The sequence below is a fragment of the Heterocephalus glaber genome, unplaced genomic scaffold (genome assembly GCF_053883595.1).
Source record: "Heterocephalus glaber isolate CG9 unplaced genomic scaffold, H.glaber_assembly_v1.0 deba00000331, whole genome shotgun sequence".
Classification (NCBI taxonomy): domain Eukaryota; kingdom Metazoa; phylum Chordata; class Mammalia; order Rodentia; family Bathyergidae; genus Heterocephalus; species Heterocephalus glaber.
The window spans coordinates 62,484,802-62,511,330 of NW_028258142.1; the positions used below are offsets into that span (position 1 = coordinate 62,484,802).

The 26,529-nt window shown below is 44.5% G+C and overlaps 1 protein-coding gene and 1 long non-coding RNA gene across 5 annotated transcripts in view; one reads left to right on the forward strand and one right to left on the reverse strand.

Annotated features, from left to right (window-relative positions):
• LOC106010047 (uncharacterized) overlaps positions 1 to 10,899 on the forward strand; it is a 41,433-nt gene extending 30,534 nt beyond the window's left edge. Inside the window, exons 3-4 of one of the 2 annotated variants that reach the window (XR_015444661.1) lie at positions 36 to 6,131; positions 7,748 to 10,899. This is a non-coding gene — a long non-coding RNA (uncharacterized LOC106010047). The remainder of the gene's footprint in view (positions 1 to 35; positions 6,132 to 7,747) is intronic. The other variant, XR_001184002.3, reaches the window with a different exon arrangement.
• Positions 7,531 to 13,129, reverse strand: Zbtb14 (zinc finger and BTB domain containing 14). 3 transcript variants are annotated; one of them, XM_087194522.1, is made up of 3 exons: positions 13,003 to 13,129; positions 11,153 to 11,233; positions 7,531 to 9,875 (listed from the first exon to the last, which is right to left on the reverse strand). In XM_087194522.1, the coding sequence occupies exons 2-3, from the start codon at positions 11,153 to 11,155 to the stop codon at positions 8,529 to 8,531; spliced, it is 1,350 nt and encodes a 449-aa protein (XP_087050648.1). In that variant the 5' UTR covers positions 11,156 to 11,233; positions 13,003 to 13,129; the 3' UTR covers positions 7,531 to 8,528. The 3 variants fall into 3 exon arrangements, with proteins under 3 accessions (XP_087050648.1, XP_021120866.1, XP_087050640.1); XM_021265207.2 differs by lacking the exon at positions 13,003 to 13,129 and adding an exon at positions 11,755 to 12,508; XM_087194514.1 differs by lacking the exon at positions 13,003 to 13,129 and adding an exon at positions 11,636 to 12,508 and having other exon boundaries at positions 11,153 to 11,545.
• Positions 13,130 to 26,529: the final 13,400 nt, after the last annotated feature.

Genomic DNA, 26,529 nt, shown 5'->3' on the forward strand with positions numbered 1-26,529 from the left:
AGGAAGCTGACTAACATACCTTTATTGCCCCACAGAGATTGGATCCAACACATGGAGAACACCTTACCAGACCATGTCCGCACCACAGCACCAGGTGTAAGAACAATCTATATAGACTATCTGACTCCACTCTCTCGCATTATTATCATTATTATCCCATTGTGTAAATAAGAAAACTGAAATCTTAAGCTTCTTATCTTTAGGGTGTTTTAAACACTTTATTTAACTGTAATTTCATATACTGCCTTCTGTTTATTTTGATACATTTTTTCCCATGATGATTTAGAGGATCTTCAAGCCAATATGAATACTTCATAATTATTTGGCTATTTTGGTATATACTTGCACAATACTCACATCTTTCAGCAAGAAAAACACTGAATGTGAAGCATAAAGACCTGACACAACTAACTGGGTAAAAGGAGAATTTGCTCTAAGCATTCATTCACCTGGGGTGAGGGTACAACATACCTGTCCAATTAAGAAAACCATCCTTATAATTCAGGAGTCTTTTTTTGTTTTGGGGGGTTTTTTTCATTTTTAAGCAGTACTGGGTATTGGACTTAGAGTCCAGAACTCAGTAGCTGGTAGTTAAGCACTGAATGGCAGAGCTACATATCCATATCCCACCCCACCTCCGTTCTGTGAATCCACAGGGAGTCAGTTCCAGCACTTCAGGCTCTTCCCTATTGCTTCTCAAGAAGTTGCTTCTCTGGGTGGAGTAGGTTGGCACTTCAGTTAAATCCAAGTAGCTTTCTCTTTGGCTTCCTTCTGTTTCTCATCATTTTTCTTGATGTATGGAAGCTATCTCAGGTCTTAGAGTGCTTAATATGCTCAATGCACCCATTAATTCTCTTGGCCAGAATCTTGCCCCTAACTTGCTTGATTACGTCAACAGTGTGCCGGGTAACACTGTAGATTCTCCGAGTTTTGCCATGGTAACATTGCTGTGGTATTCCTTTTTGAACAGTATCCATTCCCTTAATGTCTACATATACCAAGTTCCTCTCCTCTTTCCCTTTGTGTTCGTCATTTTGGCAAATTTTTGGAAGATAAGGTGCAGATTGAAAGGAGTGAAATCTAAAGATTCAGTATCATGTCCAAGGTTACCTACTTAGGGGTAGAACCAGAATTCATATAGAAATCCTAAATCTAGAGCCAATACTATAAATCACTACACAGGACTTGGTCACTGACACAAATATTTTCAAAGTTTTGCAGTAGGAACAAAACTCCTAATTTTAGAGATTTTGCATTCAGAAGTCCAGTAGCTAGCTAAAAATTCAGTTGCTATGGAACAAGGTTAGACTAGACAATAGAAGATAATGCGTACTCACAGCAAAAAGTAAAAAACAACAAATTTAGGAATTCAAGAGCTTTAAGTCCAATCTTTTCAATCTTAATCTTTTATATCAGTTTTAGAAAGAGCCAAAAGCTTTATGTAAACTAAATAAAGACCCTATCCATATTTAACTATTTCAGGCTGTTAATAATTCAGGCAAGAATAAGAGGTCAAAGAACTTAGGTTTGAGCTTTTTTCTTTTTGCCTGTAGAATAAATACCTATATCAACATATTGTGGACTAATTAAAATATGACACACTCTGCAATGTCTATTTTTTTTTTTTTTTTTTGGTATGGGAGATCGAACTCGGGACCTTGAGCTTGCAAGGCAGGCGGTGGCACCACTGAGCTAAGTCCCCGGCCCTGCAATGTTAGTATTTTATTTGTTAGCACACAGTACACTTCTCCCATCACCAAAGTTTAAATTACTTTCTGTGAATGTTTAATACATTGTTTTTTTAAAAAAACTCCATTGTGTCACGTTTCACAGAAGTTTGGGGAAAATAACCATTAATTATATAGCATCTTAATTCACCTCTACTCCTTTTCATTCTTTGCTCAGCAACCCCACTTTAGTATAGGACAAACTGTTAAGTACTGTATACCCTTGTTTACACTAACGCCCGTGGTCCAGTAGCTTCCAATCTGTTTAGTATTTCCTTTCTCATGGGCTGGGACATGGCAGAAAGCACAGAACAGGCAAAGCGCTCCCAGATACAGAAGCAGCAGCACTCACACACCCCCTCCATTTAACTAAATGGAAACAGCCTAAGAATGAATCGTGACTTAAGTTTCCCAAATATTAAACTTCCACACCCATCATTCTAGTTGAGGTTAATAATACTGTGAATTGACTTGTGATTTTTTTTCCAAGACAGGGTCTTGCTATGTAGTTCATAGTCTTTGAACTCACCTTGTAGCCCAGGCTGGCCTTGAACTTGTGGTAATTCTCCTGCCTCAGCCTCCCAAGTGCTGGGATTACAGTCATGCACCACCATGCCGGACCATTCATATGATTTTAACACTAAATTTATCTTGTACAGAAGAAGAAATGAGCTTATGTTTTGAAATAATAAGCAAGAACAGTGTAAACTAGGCAGGGAATCATTTGCATTTCAGCAGAAAAAGAGTACACAAGGAGCTAAACGTGAGGACACAGCTTGTAGGTGGTAAAGGTAGAAACTGAAGCCAAAGTTTCTAAGATCTTTCAGGGAGAAGAGGGGAGCACAAGGAGAAGCATGTGTGTGAGATCAGAGACGACCATTTCCGTTCCTTTTGGCCCCACGCTAGATGGCCGTTGGGGGTCTCCTGGGCTTGCTACATGATGGGACACATAAAGCCAATGCAGAGCTTTGTATGACATTGCGGTCACCTAGGACACATCTGGGAGTGGTCTCTGGACCTGAAGCAGGTTGAGACGTTGGGTTAGCATCTGGCCCTGCATACGAGACATTCTTCAAGAACTCAAAATGTTGAAGAGTAGCTCAGTATGGAAACCTAGGGCAGCCATGGGTATAAATACCTCTCTCCTCCAGAGCTGTGTGCCACTCACGGGCTGAGGAATGTAAGAACACATGAGGAGCCACAGTTGCTCCTCTCCCAGTATGGGCCCAGCGCAGGCCAACAAACTTTCAGGAGAGAGACAGACCTGTGCTCCTGGTCTGGCTCCTGTAAGGGTTCAACACTGGGCAGGATTTCCTGGCGTCTTCACTAGTGAGTCCCTCAGCGTTGTTACAAAACAGATTCCTGGTAAATATTAAACATACATGCTTTCATTATTAAAGCCCTAATCTTCTTGAACAACTCTCCAGTAACTAAAGTTCAAAGTAAGAAATGAAAGAAAAAAACAAAAACACAAAAATAAGCAGGACAACAATGTCCTGAGTCACCCACTGGAAGCTTATTTTGTGCAGTGCCGGGTGTATCGTCTCCTGAAACCTGTTATTAACACCCTTGTCCAAAGCTGCTGGAAGTCCAGGTTATCATTCAGTCCTCTCATTTATTTGCAGCAGTGTCTTGATGCCAGGATCCATTATTTTGAACATACCTTAGAATCCTATTATCATCCTTCTTCCCTAAAATTCAGTAGCATGGAGGGAAAGAATTTTCTTATGGAAACAGTCATATTTAATAAATATATTTTCTCAGTATACACTCAAGAGTCACTTGGGAATGGTTTATTGTGGTACCACTACATCTCATGACAGTTAAAAACTCTTAACTTTCTAAAGTATCTTCCATGAACTGGATTTAAATACATACCACGAATTCTTTTAGAAAAATATTTTGCACATTTGTGATCATGATATGTAAATCCTTGTAAAATTCTGTAAAGCTTGGAAAAGGCAAATTGAATCCAGGACAGGCTCTAGGAGGCAGAGGGGGTCGTCAGTTTTGTTCATGTTTGCACCTCAGTACCTCGTCCGAAGCCTGGCATGTACAAGGCATTCAGTAAGTATTTGTTAAGTGATCTCTTTGTAGAAAGATCCCCTAGAGAATAGCAGTCCTTTAGTAGTTATTCTGAAAATAAAAGGAAAATCTGAATTCTTGGGTTAGTAAAGCAACAGATCATCATGGCATTTGTGCAAACCAGAGAGGGAAAGATTTGTTGTAGCCCGAAATTTAGGAAAGCGTCATATAAAAATATTTCCCAAATGTATGAGACCCAAAAGCTGGCTCTCAAAATTTCAGTTCTGGCTCTGCTGTCATAGATGTCCCCTAAGAAATGCAGAAAGCCATCGAGAGACCAGTATTTTTGATTCCCATGACTTAAGAATGGATAATGGGCCAAGGATTTAGCTCAGTGGTTCTGGTGCCTGCCTTGCAAGCACAAGGACCGGAGTTTGATCCCCAGTACCAAAAAAAAAAAAAAGAAAAGTATATATAAACAATCTTCAATTGGGCCAGGGATTTAGCTCAGTGGTTCCATCGCTTGCCTTGCAAGTGCAAGGACCCAAGTTTGATCCCTGGTACAAAAAAAAAAAAAAAAAAAATGGATTAATGGGGGACTACAAAACCAAAGAAAATGTATGAATACACCCATTTGTAAGAACAGAGCTGTAAATGGGTTGAAACTTACAAAAATGCTAAGATAAGCAGATCTTCTGTAGGTATTTTCAGCTAAGACCTAAAATGAGGTTTAAGTCTATCACTCAGGGCCAGTGGTTGAACTCAAGTGGCAAAGGCAAAAGAGAATTGAAATTCACTTGTCCTTTGCATTGAGAATGCTGTTTAAGAATCGGAATATTTATGGTATACCTGGTGTGGGAGTGTTGGGCTAGGTGTTTTGTATCACAATCCCCACAGAAGACCAGGTAGAAATCCCTGTCATTATTCTAGAGGTGATGAAATCAGCTCAGGGCAGTTAACGACTTGTCTAAATTTGTATACTAACTACTAAGTAGAACAAGGATCCAAATTTAAGTTTAACTTAAGTCTTTCCACCTCCTTGTATACTGAAAAATAACCAAGTGGATGTTGGCAACTGGGAATATCTCTTAAAGAGAATGTGCAAAACACCCAACTGCTGAAAATCTCTCACAACCAAATAAATCATAGCCAAGGCCCTTGGGATCAGTACAGTGACCTTGAAGGAACCGTGGATAACAGGTGGGTGATGGGCAAAGGCCATTCTCAGTTTTTAAAAGTTTGCATGAGACTGAGAAGGGGCACACAGGCCAAATCTCTGCTTTGTCATCAAGGCTCCTGCCCTGGGCTTGACAGGCTAACGAGGTGGCATGCTGTCATAAGTACAAAGCAGTTGTCAAGTAAATGCAGGATCAAAACCTCATTCTGAATAGGTCTAAGAAGATTCCCAGTTTAAAAAGGGAGTATATAGGCAGGGCACAGTGGCGCATGCCTATAAACCCAGCATTCAGGAGGCTGAGGCAGGTGGATCACCATGAGTTTGAGGCCAGCCTGGGCTACACGGTGAGTTCAAGGCCAGCCTGAACTACAAAGCAAGACTTTGTCTCAAGAAACAAATTTAAAAAGTGTATGCAAAAATAGAGGCTGACTTCGAAGAGAAAAGTGAGCTTTCTATTCTCCTGGGAGGTCTTGGCTCCCTAGCTCCTATGACGTGGAACCCTGCACCACATATACCCTCTCCATGACACTTACATGGTAGGTGGTCTCAGTTCCTCGAGAAATGAATCACCACCAGCAGTGCTACAGTCAGAAAATGAATTCCAAGTTCCAAGTGACTGAGTTAGATAATCTTATACAGCATACTGAACCAGAAAACTACATACATTTGCATCACTTTCTCTCAACAATAAAGAATTTGTGAGTACTAAGCTCACTCGATGGTTATTTCTATAATTTCTTTTTTTTTTTTGGTACCGGGAATCAAACTCGGGTCCTTGCACTTTCGAGGCAGGCAGTGGAACCACTGAGCTAAATCCCCGGCCCTATAATTTCTAATTATTCAAAATTGTTGAATAAATGATTAGCAAGCAAATTACCCACTATAGTTTGGATCTTAAGTGTCCCCTGAAGGCCCTCGTGTTGGAGACATTGGAGATGAGCTCCAGCCTGGGGTGTTACAGGAAACTGGCAGGGTCTTCGGGAGGTGGGGCCTGGCAGTAGGTCTTCAGGTCATTTGGGAGCAGGCCTTTGAAGATCACAAGAGCCCTTTCCTTTTTGCTTCTTGGCCACGAGATGACTGGTTTTCTCTACATGAGCTTCTGCCATGACCTGCTGCCATAAGCCCAAAACATTGAGGACAACAGACCATGGACTGAAACTTCCCAAACCGTGAGTCAAAGAAAACTTCCATCTTTATCTCAGGTATCTGCTCTAGTAACACATTTCCCTAATTTTAGTCTTCCTAAACCAATGTCTATACAGTAGAAGTTACAAATGAAAGTTAACATCAAGTTTACGGACATTCTCTTGGTACAAACAGAAAAGGTAGTAATGAAAAGGCAGTAAGGTTGACTTAGAATTTCCCTTCCTCTCACACTGCAGTCAGTGCATTTCAGAGTAAACAACCCACGGTGATGGAAGTACCGTCCAAGAGTCTAATATGATGGCTTCACTCTCCAAGGGATTAGGGCAGCCAGCTGACATGCAGAGAGGCAGTTACTAACCAGGACCAGCTGCCATGCTATAACTCTGCTGCCATTAAAAAATGAAAAACCCCAAAGTAAACATACATGCTAACACACAGTACCAATGGTAGAAATTATGACATGAATACATTTCTTATGCAAAACAGGCCAAGTGATGAAGACATAAAAGAGTGATGAAAATTAAACTTTCTTTTTAAGGGGTACCACCATGATTTGTGGTTTTAATAGGAATTAGTATCACATTTAACACTTGCAACTGTAAAAACCATGTTTAAGACAGTATGGAGTTTAGATTTTGGTGGAAACCTGGATGTGGGGAATGTTGCCATAAAAAAATGAAAATAGGAATGGTAGAAGTGTATTTTCTTTTATATACAAAAATGAAGGCCCAAAATATGCTTTGAAGTAGCTACTGAAAAGATGTTGAATTACTTTTCCTTTGCTTTGGTTAAAACAGCCTAAGAGCAGCAGTCAGTTCCCCTCCTGCTAGGAGCACACAAACACAGTGACAGGACTATTTTTAGTACAGAATAAACGACTTTCAAGAAATTAAATTAATTTTAAACTAAACACTTTACCAATAAATAAATTTTTTGAAAAGGTAGCATCTTCATCCTATAATCTTGGGCATAACACATACACCAATTTAAAAAGTAAAATTCCTCCCACAATAGTAACTACAGGTGTTAATGCAACAAGCTATGAAATTATTTTAATGTATTTAAAAAAAGAAAAATCCTAGCAACAGAACATGAATTTTAAGTTGGCATTTTCTACAACTGTACATATTCCAAAGTAATGGACTAATACTTTCTTACAGATTTTAAACAACTGTTGGCATTTCAATATAGTTCTAAGGAAATGGTTAAAAAAAATATTTAGTACACCAAATCCGAAATAGAATTTGTAATTCTGATTTACAGCGTGAAAGGCAATCAACTTCTACTTAAAACCATAACCAGTGATGAAATGTACTTCAAAAACATAAACATTTGAACTGACAATCTTTAATATTGGTTAAAAATGTTCTGATGTTTGTTGCTGATGGGAATTATTTAAGCCAATGTGCAAAAAAAAGTGCAGCTACCTTCTTGGAATATGTAAGACCAACACCATTATTTACACACTTAAAAGATTTTAAATTTATTAATTTAAGTAAGCATATTGCATCTCCTTTACGGATAAATCAGGTGCTTCAGGGAGCCCAAAAGCATGATGACATTCTGAAGTTACATTAATGTAAACTGAAGAAGCAGATCTGTTTCTTGTTCTAATTTTAATCCTAAATACAAATCTCACTTCAAAAATCAATTAAGAATGATTTTGGTCTAGGAAATCCTGGAACTGCTGCACATGTGGGAACCTTGTCACTGAGGGCCTTTTCTACTCGTCACCCCTGGTCCACGCGGCAAAACCCTGCCAGTGCAGATCGCAAGCCCCAACTGAGAGGGCCTCGGACCTCAGCCAAGACCACCGGTGTCCTGGTGGGCTTGCTCAGCCTCCTGTACTTGTGTCTACAGCTTTCCGGGAACAATCAAAACAGATGAAGAAACACGTCAGCAAAGCAAGTATTACTTGTCCACAAAAACAGTGAAAACCAATGATAAAAAATTAACAAACCAAATACAAATCTAATACCATTCTGTGTTTGCAGAACTTGGTTTCCTACTCGGTGTTCTAGGTCAACCACCCACTGCCATGTTCTGCGTCTGTAAGGAGTGCATTTATTAAATTATTAAAACTGTTGTTTTGACCATAAGTCCCATGTAATTGCAACAATCAGGAAATCAAGTGATTCAATTATTACTCTGTGCAGTGCACTCATCGGCGCGGTGAGTGCAGAGGAATTAAAAACGGAAGTCCCTCACTTCTAAACTGGACACAGTTCTCAAATTAAAATCATCAAAGGGGGAAGAGGAGCTTCCTGGCAACAAGAATAGACATCGGACAGGACAGTGCCACTGTTTGGCCACAACTTAGGAAGGACGTTTCCTTGACAAGTTGCAAAGATACGTAACCAACACTGCCTCCAACCCTGCTGTGCGATGCTGCACATGGTTCCAGGAAAGCAGAAAGCAGTGCCACCAGCCTTTTGCCTCCACTTCTGGGTCCCCTAGCTGCAGGCAATGGTTTCCAGCTGCTGCTCGGCCTCTGCGGCCATGGCAGCCGCCTGCAGCTGTTCCGTCTCGCTCTGCATGGCGCTGGGGGTGACCTGCTTCCTCTCGCTGTGCATATTGTTCTCGTGCCGCTTCAGATCCGAGGCCTTGGCGAAGGCCTTGGTGCAGGAGCCGCACACGAAGGGCTTCTCCCCTCGGTGCCGCCTCTCATGGTCCTTGAGGTGGGACTTGTGCTTGAAGGCTTTGTCACACATGTGGCACGCAAAGGGCCGCTCATTGCTGTGCACCCTCTCGTGCTTCTTCAAGTCTGGGGCGCGGATGAAGGACTTGCCGCACACCTCACAGCTGTAGGGCTTGTAGCCCGTGTGGATTTTCAGGTGTTCCTTCAGGTGGGCCTGCGTGGTGAAGCCCTTCGTGCACATCTCGCACACGAACGGCCGGTCCGCCGTGTGCAGCTTCTCGTGCTTCCGCAGGCGGCCCTCATCGGAGAAGGTCTTTCCGCAGGCCTGGCAGGCAATCTGCTCCCGGTGGTGGCCATACAGCAAGTACTCAAACTTCATGTCACTTGTGGCTGTGGTCCAGCCCGGGGTCTGTTCATCTTTCACCTCGCTCATGCCATCGTTAAATGTTAAGGCTTGAGGGGTCTGGGACCCCAAATCTTTGGACTCCGGGGTCTCCATGGACTCTACTTCCTGGCCGTAGCAATTGACTTTCCGAACCTCCTCACTCCCTAGTTCTTTCAAAATCGCCTCCTGCACCCTGAGCGTGGTGGTGGGTGACTTGCCGTCCTCCTGACTTGGGGGGGTACCCTCTACTGTGTCATCGGAAGGGCTGTCATCCTGATCCCCAATTTCTTCCACATCATCATCCTGAGTGTCCGTGGTGTCTCCAATGGGGCGATTTATTTTGAGGCAATACTTACTTTTGGACTGACCATTACTTTCATCGGGACTAGACACATCACGCTTCTGAGAACAGAGTTTATCCAAAAATCGTATACCAAGAATCTGACCCGAAGACATCATTAAGTTAACATCTTCCTTTTTCACAGAAATCTTTGCTGTGTACATGTAGTTCAGAACTTCTTCAAATATATCAGAACGGAGAAAATCTATTTCTATTACTGAAGAACTATCCACCTCAAGCTTCTTGAAAAGCTTTTTAAAGTAGGTACTGCAGGCGGCGAGAACACATCTGTGTGCTCTGAATTTTACATCTTCAACCACAATAGCAATATCACAAAATTCTCCTTCCAGGCGTTGTTCATTTAGCGTTTTCAGAAACAGAGTTTTATGATCATCGTCATTGTACTTAATGGTTTCAGACATACTGATGAAAAACTCCTACAAAAAAATTTTATTAAAAAAGGTGTTTAGTGATTAAGAATAACTTTCCCACACAGACAATACAGGCAGATTTTCATTTCATGATCAGGAAGTCCATGTTAAGACAGTCCAAGAATTGGGATGAAAAGACTGATCCTTACTGAGGGGCTTCCATACTGGAACTCTATCTACCTTCAGTTTACTGTTTGCCTAGTAATAGTAATAATAGCTCCTTCTACAAAACAAACGCCAGGCATTATTCCAGGTGCCTTACATATCTTAATTGTTTTCATATCCAAATGACCGTATGAGGTAGGTTATAGTTAGAAACCTGCCCAATATTTTGTAGTTTAGTGAAGAGCTGAGGCTCCAGTCCAGGAACGGAGCTCTAAAAATCATGGTTACAGACAACAAAGACAGCAGATCAACCTCAACATTTAAGAAACAGGCTGCAGGCAAGGACCCTCGTCCCACCTGTAGCATCTCTGCTCATCCCACACGGGGAGGAATCGGTGAAACAACAGTGCTTAGAGGTGACCTCTGCCAGCCAGCTCAGGGCTGCTTTCTCATTTTTCCACAGCAGTTTTAGGCCGCTTCTACAGGAGGGTTGGGGTTTGACCAGTCCCTGTGAGAGTCAGGTGACATCCAGGAAGACAACAATGAGCGGCTTTGTTCTCCCTGACACCAATCTGCTCCCCACCGAGGTGAGTGGCATCCACACTGGATGTGCATGTTGTGTCCTTACTAAATGCTTGGGACCGGCAGTGTTTGGGATTTTGGAATACTTGCTCATACATAACATGAGATGTTTTAGTGATAGGACTCAAGTCTAAACATGAAATTTATTTATGTTTCAAGTGGAATTTTCCACTTGTGGTATCACGTCAGCACTCAAAAGATCCCAGAGTTTGGATTTCAGATATGTAAATTAATGAGGCTCAACCTGTACTTGATCAAGGCTATGAAATTTATAAGTGAAAGAAACTTAGAACTCCTATGAAAGATCTTTCTCACCATATTAAAGTTCTGAGCTTTAAAAGAATGACGTGTCCTATTTGCTTTTTTCAAAATCATTGTTTTACTTTTATTTGATAATGTAAATTTGAGGAAAACACAATTTTCCCAAAGAAATGGAAGTCAATATACAATCACATATATATATCATATCATTTGCCATCCTGGGCACTGAGCCGGGGCCTTGCTCATGCCACGAAAGTGCTTGACCACAGCTATACCCCCACCCAAGCAAAAGCCAAAACAGGTTTTCAAGATTTAGTATCCGAAGGTATAGTTACCATGAACAATTCAGGCTATTATCTTAATGCCTTAAACACCAAAATCTTCAGATCAGAAAAACTGATCAGAGCACACCAGACCTACAGAGAAAAAAACAAGAGTTAGGCAGGATCTTTCTCCATTCGGAATCCTATACCAACAATGTTTTCAAGAAGCGATCAAAAGAAAAACAGGCCTCCCTGTCTCGTTCTGCCTCCTGCACATGTACCCATTTTCAGCTCGGGAGCACCTGGCCGGACGGCCCAGCTCTCTACAGACCTGGGCTGGAACCAGCGGGCTGTGCACTGGGACAAGGGTGTGTCGGAGGGCCGCTAAGGGGCGGCTCAGGCAGAGCTCCACGCGTCCACGCCTGCACGCGCGTGGATGCCAGCCAGTGCCCCTGGAGCCGCCATCTGCACAGACGGACACAGAGGTAAGGAAAGCTACAGAAGTACAGCACCCGGCAGTTACTGTGGGTGGGGTATCTTTATTTCTTCACACACCTGTGTGACGGAGTACACTCTTGTCTTGAAGACTGCGCCTGAGAAATCCAGGTGTTTTTACTTCTATCCCTACCCAGAAGCCCAAAGAAATTTAGCTTTTTGTGCGGGTTAACTCTTACCCGAGGAACTCCATCCTGCACACCAATGTCCTGAAAAACAAAAAGTTTCCCCTACTGAACAGTGACTACACAAAAAAGCTATTTGGTGTGGTGGGCTGCAACACAGGGCTACACAAAACGTGCAGCGCGGGACTTCAACCTAGAGCCCTGCGTCCAGGAAACTTTTAAATAAAATTCCCTCTAGGAAACACTGAGCTCCCTGGGGTATTGGGGGTTCTCTCTGCAGAGCCCACCCTAAGCGCCTCTGGCCCCTAGGTCTTCCTGGCACTGGGTCTGCAGTCACCCCAGAGGGAGGGCAGCTGGCACAGGACCTTCCTACGGGGAACATTTCTGCGGCTGTCACTAACTCCAGGGACTGGTGGGATAAGTGTGCACCGGACCGGGGGAGGAGTGGCCGCAAGTAGCCATGGCAACACATCGGCGTGCCCTCCCTTTTTCTTTTTGTGGCTGGTGTGAATTCAACCACCCCTCTGTCTCCAGATCTGGGGGCCAGAAAGGCGGCACCACGCTTGCATGGAATCTTTTATTTTTCTATAGCATTGTTCCACTTGCTAAGTTCAGAAGAGTCCAACCGGAAGGTGGCCGTGGCCAGTGTTTCGTAGGTAGTTGCAGCAGACGATGCGGCCCCAAGCACACAGCCACCAGCACGCTGCCTGGCACCGCCGAGCTTACATAAGCGGCGTCCCCCAAGCCGGGAGGGGAGGGAGCGGGGCCGGGCGCGGGCCCCGAGCAGCCCCGGAGCGCGCCGCGCCCTCGCCGCCTCCCGGCCGCGCACAGGGCCATCTGCGTCCCCGCCAAACAAAAGCTCCGGCCGGGCGGTGCGGAGGGGGCGCTCTCCTCCGCGATCCCCGGCGGCCGGAGGGAGGCAGGCACGGCAGGCCCGCGGCCCCGGCGGCGCGACAGCTCGGGAGCGGGCGTGCGTTCGGCTCCGCAGCCCCGCGCCCGCGCCCCGCGCTCTCCCCGGCGGCTCGCGCGGCCCTCCCGCGCCCTCCCGCGGCCGGCTCGGGGCTCGGCGTCCCAGCCCGCGGTGCACTGCGGCGCTGCGCGGGGCGGGCGGCCTGAGCCGGCGCCGAGGGCGGGCGGCGGGCGGGAGCGCGCGCGGGGGGCCGCCCCGTCGCTCCAGCCGCCGACGCCGCGCGGCCCTCGGCGCCCCGGCCCGCGCCCGCCCCGCGCCGCACTTCCCGGAGCTGGCGGGCGCCCCGGAGCTGGCGGGGACGCGCGCCCCCGGGCCCGGCCGCCCGCGCTTACCTGCAGCGGCACGGCGGACGCTCGCGTGGTCCCCGCGCTGGCTCGCGCGCAGGCCGGACGGGGGCGCGGGCGCGGGCCGGGCCGGGCCAGGCGGGCGGGGGCTCGGGCTGGGGGCGGGGCGGGGTCGTGCACGTCCCTGCGGCGGCGCAGCCCTCCTCGGCGCGAGCGCGGACTGCCGGGCCGGCGCCGACGCCCCCGCCGCCCCCCCTTCCCGTGCATGCGCGGTGCGCGCTGAGGGGGAGGCGCGCCGCCGGCTGCGCAGGCACGGAACCCGCCGGCCGGAGAGCGCGGGCGGCGAAGGGTTAATCCGGGTCTCGCCAGCTGGGGCTGGAGCCTACGGGGCCGCCCCAGAGGGCCCTGGCCTGCGCACGCGCGCGCACGCGCGCGGCTAGGGGCGCGCAGAGCCCGCGCGCGGGAGAAGGGGTGGGCGGGGCCTGCGCGGCGGGAGCGTATGCACGAGCGCCGCGCGCGGGCACCCGCCCCGCCCGCCTCCGCTCCTCCTCCCGCCGCTGCTCCGCTCCCGCCCGCGCCGAGCTGGCGCGCCCGTGCGAGTGCATGCGCGTGGGCCGGGCCACCCCGGGGCGCGCACGGGCCGGAGACCGGGCCGCGGGGCTCGGGCGCTCCTGGGCGGGAGCCGCGGGCACCCTGGCCCTGCGCGCGCCGGGTGCGGACGCGCTCACTCGAGCAGGCCGGGCGTTGTCGCCGCCGCGCTGCTCCGGGAATGGCAGGCGCCTGCAGGACCGACGAAGTGGGGTGAGGGCCGACCCCGCGCACGCGCCCGCGTCAGCTCCCTCGACCCGGCGCCCTCCCTCAGGCGGCCCGACCCTGGAGGAGTCGGCGCCCTCCTTCCCTCCTGCCCTGCAGAAGCCCCCGCACCACTGCCCTGGAGACCGGGCGGTGTCTGGCCGCAGGATCCGGGAAGCCCCCAGCTCCCAGGCTTCTGCTCCCCTGAATACCGCCAGCCCTGCTGCGGCCCCGCGTCGCCTTAGAGTCGCCTGGGTCGCTTTATCACTCATTTTAACCAAATAACCCCATTTAACAGCTGCTATTAGAGCTGGACCTTCCTCGTAGGCTTGTGAGAAGATTATGTAAGATAATGCTTGCAGCAGGTCCACAAGCGAACATTTTAAGAAATGATGTTAGGATTGTCTGCATTTTCTAAAGGAAATTCCGTATGATCTCAGTTGATTTTGTATTATTATCCTCCGTTGGCTTAGTGTTCGCTAAGGTGTTTGTATAGTACATGGCCTTGCAGGGAGAGTCCTAAAAGTACGGGGATAGTGGGTCTAGTAATCCACAGTGTAGGACAGGTCAGTGCCGGAGCCAGGCGGATCCACTTCAAATACCGGGCAAGTTGCTTGCGTTTTCCAAACCTCACTCTCCGAAATGGACATGGGGGGCACCAGGAAGCACCTCCTGGGTTGGGCACTTGTGAAGATTAAGTGGAATCATGGGCGTGCGGTGGCTCAGAGCAAGCGTTACCCGGCGGTGGTAAAGGGCCTGCGCCCACACCGTGCAGTCCAGGGGCAGGGGTGGGACCAGAACCAAGGGATTTGTGGCCAGAGTTCACGCTCATCAAACTTGATACCTTGCTTCTGTATTCTTGTTTGCCCGGCTCGTACAATCACGCTTAACCCTGTAGGTTTTGTGTTTATAGAAGAAGAATAAGGACAGCTGCAGAGCAGGGCTGTGTCCTTGATTAGGAAAAGCTGCCACGGAGGCCGGCAGTGCGTGGCCGTGGCCATCTCTGTCATGTTCACTGCTGTCCCCTGCTCCTGCTGTGCCAACAGTCTTTTGCATATGGCCAGGCAAAGTCTGCCCTTGGTGTGAGTAACCTGATGAAGTTGAGACCGTTTGCAGAAATTCCCAAGCCCGGGAGTAATGGATTCCTGGGAGTTAATCAAGATCAGGTCCTTCCTAAATAGGCACACTTTGATGGAACTGTCCTCTCCCGGTAGCACTGTCACATCAGGTGCGACTCAGTCTGACAGCTGTGACCCTAGGGCACACTTGTAGTGTGTTGTCCCTCACCTGAGACACCCAGGGCCTCCTGAGCAGCACCTGTCTCTCAGGACTGTGAGGTCCGGGCGCTGGGCCCTGTGGGGTGCCAGGCCTGGCGAGGTTACAGAGCAGCCCTCCACTGAAATGTCAGGTCACTGGGGCTGCCACAGGTGAGTAGGTGTGACCTGTCCATCACACTGGTACTGACCTTGGGATACGGGCAGGAGAGTGAGCCAGTTCCAAGTACAGGCTTGGAGAGCGACCCAGGACCCACTCCTCCTGCTGTGTCTCCAGCCTGGGAGGAACACGCCCAGGGTGCCACCTCCCCTTCAGCCTGTCTCTGGAAGCAGACAGCAGAGAGAACAAATCTGGCCACAACCCAAGCTAAGTCCAGCCCAGCTGGGGCAGGTGGCAGCTCATCCACAGACCCCAGTGAGAAATCAATGTCTCGTCAGCACCGGGAGGTTGTGCCTACTATGCTTCGTTAACTAAGTAAAAGCCACCACAGCCATGGGAGGAAAAATGTCCAACTGGTGCCCTCAGCACAGCTGCTCTGAAAACCAAGGACTCCGCACAAGAGCGAAGGTAGATCCACCTCCGGCGATGTGCACACAAGTAACCTCAGAAACGGCTCTACCACGGCACGCCAGGATCCGTGCTCTCACGTTAAGCTAGAAAGCACAGGGTTCGATGGAGAGAGGGTGGGAGGAACTAACTTCTACTGGGAAATCAAAAACATTTTCAAAGACATCCACTTAAGACCTGTTGGATGAAGGAGAGATGGGGAGAGAGGGGAACTGTGTTCCAGGCAGAGCTGGGAACAGTGTCAGTCAAAGGGCGCTAGGACCTGGGTGTGCTGTAGGCTCTGCCAGAGCATGGGGACAGGGGATCAGTGGGTGTGAGGCTGGCTCGTGGGGACAGCAGGACCAGCGCCTGCAGGACCCTGTGGATGCACTGAGGGGTCTGGATTTTATGCTAAACACATGACAGCCACCAAAGTGTTTTCCTTTTACACTAAAATTTACTTACATAAACATGTTAGTCTCCTAAACAGTAAATTCAGCTTAGGGCATGCGGATATGAAATTTGAGTTTCAGATGTCTAATTGGGAGACCAACCATGTCTCACTCTTCCACTGGTCGCGTTAGGAGAAACCTGTGGACGCCATGGACCAACATCCTGTCCTGCACCGCCTAGAAGTAGAAGAAGATGAGCGGTCAGCTCCTGCGACTCACTTTTAGATAAAATGCTTATCAAATGCCATCCTAAGAGGGGCAATCGTGTCAGACTCCCATTTGAGCAACAGTAGGATGACAACAGTGAAAAAGTAAAAAAATTCTTTACAGTTTTTTTTTTTTTTGTACCTGGGATTGAATTTGGGACCTTGCACTTGCGAGGCAGGTGGCAGAACCACTGAGCTACATCCCTGGCTAAGTAAGAAAATTCTAAGATAATTTAGCTGAAAGACCCAAAATTGCTGTTTCTGGATCTGTAGAAGAGACTTGTTAGATGACAGCAGTGAAAAGACTGTGCACTGAGAATCAAATGAAAAGGGAACAGGTTACTAAGAGTAACTTCGGTAGAATATGGGTTTTTTTTCTTTTTTCTTTTTTTTTTTCGGTACTGGGGATCGAACTCAGGAACTTGCGCTTTCGAGGCAGGTGTGGGGCCACTGAGCTAAATCCCCGGCCCTAGAATATGTATTTATAACACATTATCCTAAGAATTATCATTCCATGAAGTTTCCATCAGTGCTATTGTATAATCACTTAAAAATAATAATAAAACCCAAAGAGAAAAATGCACCTCTTTTAGAAGATCAAAATGTTATTGTTTCGGAATCATTTTAGTGAGCAAAAATACTGTCCTCATTTCACTTCCTGGAAACTGAATAAAATGTAAACAATTGATAAGATTCGCATGTAAATAATCTCTGGTTATAAAACATCATGCTAAGAAATAATTATATCAAACTGCCATTTGAACCCTGATATAATCTCTTAGTAGCAATGAGAGAGGAAAATATTCAAGTTCCTTTAGCAGAAAGAGTTGAAGCAGAAGAAGATGCCGAGCCTCTATTGGCAAGGCCACTGGGACAACCTGTCATACGCCATATGAGTGGGTGTTGTTGCAGATGTTGACCGCACCGAGGGGTGCCCTCCAGGGGCTCGATCCGGACCATCATTTTCTTCTTAGAGTTCTGCATTCCTAAAATTTCAGAATAATTTTGGTTGCCTTTCTTTTTCTTTCTTCCCTCTACTATTAGCCAGGTTGCGAAGTTCAACTACTTGATTTACACCACATTAGAACATAGAGCTATACTTCAGAGTTTTCTTCTTTTCTGGAGGACAAACTTTAAGATTTTACTGTTGTCCTTGAATAAAGAATATTTTATCCACTAGAGTAAAACATGTATTATTATGTTAATGTTAAAAATATGTTATTCTCTTTGAGCCAGCAGGTTACTGAAGCTGAAATTAGTACCCTATGAGCCTTTGTCTTCTCTTTTGAAATGCACAGACTTTCAGGTGGCTCTTCATCCATCACGTGGACTGATGCCTGTCACTTCCCCTTCTCCCGCTCTGGGACACTGTCCAAATCCATGACACTCAGCTTCCTGAACCATTGTACCCTGCAGAAGTGACGGTTTTCTACTTTGCAACTGGAATGCAAATGACATCTCTTATTAAAAACACTAGGAGAAATATCTACCGCCCTCTACTTACATCAATTGCATTTTTCTATGGCCTGCACTGTTCAGGATCATTTTCCTATTACTCTTTTTTTTTTTTTAAACCGATCTTCTATCACATAGGTATGCGAAGCCTATAATATACAAACGCAGTCTGTTATTTCTGGGACTTAGTAAACCATTTAGTTCACCTGTCACATATGGAATCAACTCATCAGTTTGGTTTAGTCCTTAATATTTTATTTTTCATAGTCATTATAATACTGCCCCTCATGTTTTTGTTAAACTATCTGAAAAAAATCCTCCATTTGTGCAGGTTGTGGTGAGCTAAAATTATAGCTTCCTGTTTGGGGCAATCAAAAGGCTGTACTGCTTCTTCAACCACTAAGACTTCAGTCTCAACATAATAGGTAGCTCAGTGAAAAACTGAAGTAAAAATTTCTCCAACTAGATCTGTCCTCACAGACTTGGGTGAAGAACATTACTTTTCTGAGTCCTCCCAGGCCCCACGCTGCTCTCTGTCCTTCCTAGAGCATACCGAGCAAGCTCAGAACCTCTGTACCTTAACAATTTCAGGTCGGACTGTAAAAATGTATTTCTGGCTCACTTTGTTTAAAGAAAACTGTAATAGCTGGTCAAACAGCTATTCACACAGCCCATAAATATAATATTTAGTTTCTTGCTTACCTCAAGATTCAGTCCTTCTTTACAAAGTTAGGAGACAAATTTGACATAAAGCATAGAAGAAAAGCAGCACAGGGTAATGGGTGCCCCCATTACTTTGTCTGGTCTCTGGGTACTGAGTTTGGAACCTCAGAACATTACACCGCTGCCTGCAGCCAGTGGTCCTTGGGCAGGAAGAAAAGGTTCAAAGGGGAAGGGGAAGTGAGAGAGGAAGGGAAAGGAAAGAAGGGAAAAGAAAAAATATGAGAAAAGGAAAAACATGGAAACAAAGTCTTTGTAAATAGGGAAGGGAGGACAGGGAATGGGGAAAAAATAAGAACCAAGATAAGTCATATGCAGGTACAAGCACCCAATGATAAATGTAAATGTGTTGTATACCTAAAATGTACCAATAAAAGAATTAAAGGGGAAAAAAAAGATTTGGTGTCCTTACTTATGCAGTGAGGATACCACCAAGGCTAATTGATTAATTAATTAATTAAATGGTTTTGAGTATAGTTGTCCCTTGATACCATCAGGGGAGATTGGTTTCAGGAATCTCTGCATCTTTGCTCAAGCCTTTTATACAAGTAGCATGGTATTTGCATGTAACCTACTTACCTCCTCTGTATGCTTTACTTCATCTCTAGGTGGCTTAAACCACCCAGTACAATGCAAATGCTATGTAAACAGTTGTGATAGTGTATTATTTAGCGAATAGTGACAAGAAGAGAAAGCCTATACATGATCGCTACAGACTCAATGTCTTTTCCCTAAATATTTTGAATGTGTAGTCGGTTGAATCCAGACATGAAAACGGTGAGGATGGAGGCAGTGGATCTGTCTAATGCCAGGCCCTCTAGGTGTTGTGGACAAAGCAGGGAGGCAGAGCACACACACACTCCTGCCTGCTGGGAGGAAACAGTAAACAAATGTATATGGTTACCTGGTGATAAGCGCTGTGGAGGAAAAGAAAGCAGGGGATGGACAGGGAAGGTGGAAATGCAGGTGAGCGATTTCAAATAAAGCTTTAGGAAAGCTTTCTGGAGAAGGTGATACTTAGGCCGGTGCCTGAAGAAGGTGTGCGACCATTTCCATGCAGATCATGGTGGAGAGTTTTCCAGGAAGAAAAATCCTTAGCAAGCACAAGGACCCAGGTGGGGCTATGCCCATTGTGTGGAGGAAACGGCAAAGGCAGGAAAGGGTACCAGGAGGCACCTGGCCCTCCCTCCCTCTTTCCCTTTGTCGTCTTCAACACTGTAACGTTGACAATCCTGGCAAAATTCAAGGCGGTTGGAGAGTTATATGAGATGGTGACTTTAAGACCCTAATGATTCCTGGTCCAGTCAGATGGTGACTTCCTTCTTCAGACTCAAATGATTAAATCCTGGCACAACTAAGGTTTGTTCTGCAGGATGTATTAACATGAAATGGATAAGACCATCTCCATGAAATTCTTTTTTTTTTTTTTTTTTTTTTGGTACCAGGGATCGAACTCAGGTCCTTGCGCTTGCACAGCAGGCGGCAGAACCACTGAGCTAAATCCCTGGCCCTCCATGAAATTCTTTATTCCATCCAAGATCCCATCTGTAGAGGACATTTTCATCTTTCCATGATCAGTCCAAAGTTTTTTGTAGAATATAGTCTTTCATGCTTCACAAATTTGACTACAGATGTGGTTGAATTGAATAAGTAGGTTTGTTTTCTCCTCATAATTTATTTGGGAATCAAACAGATTTGTCTGCATAAATAGCCTTTGCTTTGGATCTAATTTCTAGTTTTTCTTTGAGATGACTAGACCAAGTGTAAATTTAATCCAGTTAATTTAGGAGCTGCAAAATATTCAAACTGAAGCATACTAAAAGTAACAGATGACCCTAAATATTACATTATTATTTTTAAAATTAAGGAGTAAACTACTATATTTCCTCATACTCCTTTTATCTGATATTAATAATAGTTACAGCTTTAATCTCCACAGTTAAACAGGAAACAATTTAGTGAGACGGAGTCCTAAGAAGTTCATAAAGATCTATGGATCTTTTCAGAGCTAGTAATTAAACCACTTTAGATAGCGGAAAAGATCAAATGATCAAATGATGTCACTGGCTTCTCATTGTATGGCTTCAGTTTCAGAGTGAAACAGGTTTTCTTTTTGACGAGATTTTTGGAAAAGTCTATTCTATAATTTGAAAAAGTCTTACAAATAAAATTTCATTATACTGCCTGCAAATTGTATTTAGATAAATTAAAATGAATATTTATGGGGAAATGTTAGAGTAAATAAAATTCTTTTAAAAAGGAGAGCAGTGAAGTATTTTCGTGTTTAATTTCCCATCCAAGGGAACGCTACATGCTAGTGTGTTTGCTTGACCCCAGAAATAGTCCATATACTGAAGCCACAGTGGAGCAATGCCCCCCCGCCAAGAGTAACTGTTTCCATTAGACAGTTCTGACTATTTTTTAATACACTTTGTATTTGGGAATTTTTTTGATTTATGGGAACATTACAAAGAGAGTGCAAAGTGCTCCACAGTGTCCCTCTGTCCAGCTTTCCTGGTTCTCAGCACTTACAATTCAGGGAGGTCTATTTATTCAAACTGAAAAGGCAATGTGGATACATTACCATAAACTCCAAAACTGTTTGGACTTTACGAGTTTTTTCTTACTGTCTTCTATTCCTCTCCAAGATCCAGTCCAGGGTCCTATGCCACATTTCTTTGTTGCATGTCCCCACTTGTCTCCGGTCTGTGACAGCTTCTCATCTCTTCCCTTGCCCTTCATGCCCTCAGTCACCTTGAGGGCGGGCAGGCATCCTGCAGAATTTGCTTCCCATCAGGGCTTCTCCTAAGTAAGCTGTAGGATCCTTTCCATCTCTAAAATGCCAAGATCATATATTTTCAGAGCCCACAATATTTTTAAAGCAAATATGTGTGTTCCAGTTTTGGAAACTGTGATCTATGATTCTAATGTAGTGATAAGCTGATAGAGAAACCTCACATAACCAATGCACCCACTTCTGAGGATTAATTTTATATGTTTCCCACAAACCATGTGCTCTGCATGAACCTGCAGCATTTACCTATTTATGACAGAATTTACCAGCCTACTAAATATCCACATCCTTGGCTAAATTTATTTGAGGCAAATATATCAGTAGGCAAAGCATATTTCTAGAACAATAACAACAAAAATACAAATAAAAATCCATTTTTTAAAAAGGATAGGACCAGGTGTGGTGATGCACACCACACTTGGGAGGTTGAGATAGGAGGACTGCCATGAGTTCAAGAGTTCAAGGCCAGCCTGAACTACATAGTGAGACCCTGTCTCAAAAAAGAAAAGAAATATATATATATATATATATATATATATATATAATTAAATTTGAAAAGGATATGAGCGTATTAGGCTATAGGGACCTCAAGAATGAGAAATGTGCATCTATATCTCAAAATCCATGATTCCTTGAGTAAGGAAAGGAGAGGTTTGAGAGGAAGAGAGTGAAGAACAAGAAGAGAGGAGAAAGAAGACACACCAGCCAACAGGTGAGCTGTCTTATTAAAATGATTTTGTTGTTGCCTTATTTTTTTTTCGATGCTCACTTAAGTTTTTACTCACAGTACAAATGGAATTGATCAGATTTGGAAATTAATATTAAAATGCTTCCATAATGAATATAATCCTGAATTCACCCTATAAAGACACCAAAACCCAGCATTACACTTACTTTGCATTTATGTTGCCTACAAATTCATAGTATAATTTGATCTTTTCAGTGTTATACATCTTCATTTTAGGAAGGAAGAAATAAAGGGCTAGATAAATTATGCAGGATTGGAAGTCTAGAAGCTCTTCCACGTGGCCTACCCCTTCATTTTACAGATGCAGAGAGAGGATGGAAGTAATCTCTTATCCTCTAATCCTCCTAGCCTACCCGTGGGCTTCTTTAGAGTAATAATAAAACAAACAAATGCTTTGTGGGTCAGGATAGGGGCTGTTTCAAGCACTCCATGTATTAATTCATTTATTTTCACAACACTCAGTGAGATTCAAGTTATCTCTATTTAAAGTGAGGAAACTAAAGAGTGGAAATTAAACTATTTTCCCAGCATCCTACATGTGACTCGTGTGTTGTTCAGCTGCCCATTACCAGAAATACCTCAGATAATCAACTTAAAACGAAAAAGAGTTCGCTGTGCCTCACAGTTTTGGAGGGTTCAGTCCATGGTAATTGGAAATTTATTACTACTTATGGGCCTATGGTGGGAGCACATGGTGAAGGAAGTTGCTTACTTCATGGCAGCCAGGAACCAAAGAGAAAGGAAGAGAAGGACTGAGGTCTCCATATTCCCTTTAAGGGTCCTTCTAGTGGCCAAACTTCCTCCCACTAGGCCCCATCTTTAAAAACTTTCCCTGACCTGCCAAAGGCACCACGGGTTGGGAGACCAAGCCTTTAACATACGGGCCTTTAGGCACACTTATCCCAAACATAGCACCTAGCAAATGACAGGCCAGGGCCTGGGGATTTAGCTCAGTGGTGCCACTGCCTGCTTTGCAAGCGTAAGGTCCTGAATTCAATGCCTAGTACAAAAAAAAAAAAAAAATCCAAAAGCAAATGGCAGTCCAAGGATTCAGCCCGTATCATCTGGCTCCAGCATCTCTTAATCACTATGCTCAACACCCTAACTCAAATGCTGCTTTTCTTGATTCTTGGTTTCATATTCTCTTCCAAGATTAGAAAATATTAAACTATTGTTATTGTCTCAAATGTCCATGGGAGTCTCACATTGTTAGTGGACTGCTCCCTGGAGGTACCTGGTAGAGGGAAGGAATTTCTCCTTCCAGCCGACCCCTCCACTTCTGCCTTCACAGGACACTGAAAAGAGGCTCCTGCTTCAACACAGCCGTCCACTCCATAAATGCCAGTGAACACTTGCCATGCATAAGGGATTTGGATAGAGCTGTGACCAAGACAGGCATAATCCCTGTGCTCAAGGAGATTAAGTTAGCCTTGGTGTCACATGAAGAATTTGGGGTGAAGGAAGTAAATTTCCTCACAACACAGGAGCAAAGGGATGAGTTGTTTAAGAAAAAGATGTAGCAAATTGTAGTAGAGTACAAAGTGGCCCCTAATGGATTAATAAATTTGCAATTATGCATATCACATAGGGTTCTAATAATGTTTTGGAAGAGAGACAAGGATCATGATTTTGAAAATAATAAGTACAGTGACAAAGGCTGATATAAGGCCCAACGACTTGTAATACTCACTTCACATGTCTTCAACAGGACAATTTAAATATTCCTACCTAAAAGAATAATATTTACTCATCAACTTTTACTCCACAGTTTCAAAGGGAAAGGACTTTGGCCCGTCTGTATTTTAACAGAAACAAATCACACAGTGACTGACACTAGGCTAGATACAGTCTCTCCTAGCCCCAAACAAGCCTTTCCCCACAGTTCAAAATTTTCAAATGTCCTTCAACACAAGAATTTAAAAATATTAACATGTTCCTTGTAATGTCCTGGTAATCTTCAGAAGTTAAAAATATTTTAGTTTTCTGAGATTTAAACCAGAATTAATTCTTCTGTTTTAAGAAGAGGAAAGTTAGGATACCTTCTTTAATAGATAAAGTTATTTATCCCCTATGGAAGGGGATCTGATAACATTTCTTTAAAAACTTTCATATGGGTTCTGATTATATCTTAAGCTTCAAGTCCAGGCAATGCTCATACATTTATATTGTTTAGTTTTCATTATTTATAACTCTAATATAATTTAAAGAGAAGGCAGTTAGACAGTAAATAGAAGCAATTGTTTAGTCTTCTACTAAGCAATTTTATTTATTTATGCCAGCTAATAAATTCTCTGATCTGGTCACATTCAGCCAACTTCCCTTTATTTGCATGCAGTCCTAAGAGGACATGATGAATCTGAAATCGCAACAGGAAACCTCTCTCTCAGCTTTGGTGACTCCACAGGAGACCCAGTCATTGCTACACTGTCATTTGTTCACTTTTGCCTTTGCTATTATTTTCTTCCTACACAAATTGCTTGCCAAATATTTCTGGAAACAGCATGGTTGTTTCCACTTGGAACAGCCCACTGTTGGATCCTTATATTTCTTCTGCTGTCAACTTCGGTAACTTGGTCAGAAATGCTATAGCTCTAGCCACAAGTAAATCATTGCTTCATATGAAATTCCTCATTTTTATTGTGGAGGTGTTCAATGTAATCTAGACTCAGAGAATGATTTATTTCCTTGCTGACGAGGAAGGACATTAATCAAGTATTTCCAAAATGATTATAGTCCCCACAGCGGCAAGAGAGAATGCCATCCCAACTTTTCTCCAGAATATGCTTTCTGCATCCCTCATCCTTCCTTTCCTCCCCTTCTAGTCTTAGAAGGACAAATGATACCCACAGTAGCCTGGAGTTGAAACAGTCATCAGGACTTTTTTTTCTGCTATGTAATTAATGTTCATATATGGTATTTCACCTGGATTCCTACTTGTAGAAAATACTAGTAGATTTGGGACAGTGGATATTTTAGAAATGGAAAAACTAAGACACAGAAGCTGAACGACTTCAGGCAGCAGGTGGCTCACCATGCTAGGATCTTCTCACTTCCTGGCAGTTGCTCCCCTCCTAACCTGGGGGACCCCAAAAATCAAAGACAAATAAATACAGTTAGAAAACAGAGCAAATGTGTTTGACAATTCATCAAAAGATCTCATTGCTCAGATGGACAAGTGTAGGTGATCTTTTGTTTGGTCCCTTTAAAAATCCTATGATGCTATGGGAAGGCCTCAGTGAAGACCTCCCCTCAGGCTGTAGCTGGCTGCACCAGGTTGCTGGAACCCTCTCTTTTTTCTTCTCTCCTTTAGCACAACCACGTTTCCTTTTACACCCGTCCTGTTTATCTTCTGCATTTCCTCATTTTTGATATCTTGTATCCGCTGCCTGCCGTATTATAGTATTCTTCCACTCCTTTTAACCAATTCCATTTGATAAAAATGCCTTTTTGTCTGATGTTGCTTTTTCTTTCAGACAATGCAAATAGTATGAGCGTTGAAATTTTATTAACCTAAATTTGAACCTCAATTCTCTTCCAGCTGGGTGACTTCAGGCATGTTCAAAATCTCTCCCAAGCAGAAAAGTAGATAAATTAGAACTCACCTCGCTGAGTTGCTGTGAGGTTTTTAATGATGAGTTGCTGTACGTGCAGTGTCTGGCACAGTGGCTGCAATCCAGAGTGTAAATCCCACCCCTTTGATAGGACCATTTCTAGCACCTGCGTGAGCCAGGTACTTATTTTACATTGACACTGCAGTGCAATGATGGCCAAGGGGAAAACAAGTCTGAGATGAATTAATCCAACACACATCCTCTAGAGAGAATATCTGCCCCAACCTCTGTATCATCACGAGGAACGTAGATGAAAGGATATGGGACTGCTTGCTGGAGAGATCTTATTAATTCGTCCATGTGAAGAGCTTAAACCTTAGATTCAGAAAACTGTGAAAACAGACTTTCTATCTGCAAGACTCACTGTGAAAAGATGCATGAACCTAAGAATATCTAGTTAGCTACTGTTGATGCACAAATACATATTTATTGAGTTCTTGTTATGCGTTGGGCTTTCTGGAGCCTAGTTAGTTTCCAGAGAAAGAAGCATTTGAAAGTTGCAATGGGCATTCTTGAATTTTACTATGTCCCCAGTTGATGTGGAGAAATTTGTGCCAAGCTTGGAGCAGATTGGAAGTCCATGTGATTTGAAGGTCAACTTGAAGCTAAAGAATCAGCACTGTTTCATGGTGACAGGTAGAAGAAGAGGGAAATGGTCGCTTTGGTTCAAAAATCACTAGCATTATTTCCATCAGACTTTGTGGGTTAAAATCCATTCCCTGCCTCTGGGCCTGGATTCCTGGACTGTCACAGGAAAATGAGAGAATGTTCCTCTTCATTTGGATTCTGATTATAATCACGAAGGTCAAAGGTGAAAGCCATTTTTCCAGGTCAGAATAGAAGACACAGAAACAACCCCAGGCACACTCAGCTACCTTATCTTTGACAAAGGGCCAAACACCTTCACTGGAACACAGCCTCTTTAATAGATGTTGCTCAGAAAACTGGCTTTCCCCAGGCCAAAGATTGAACCTAG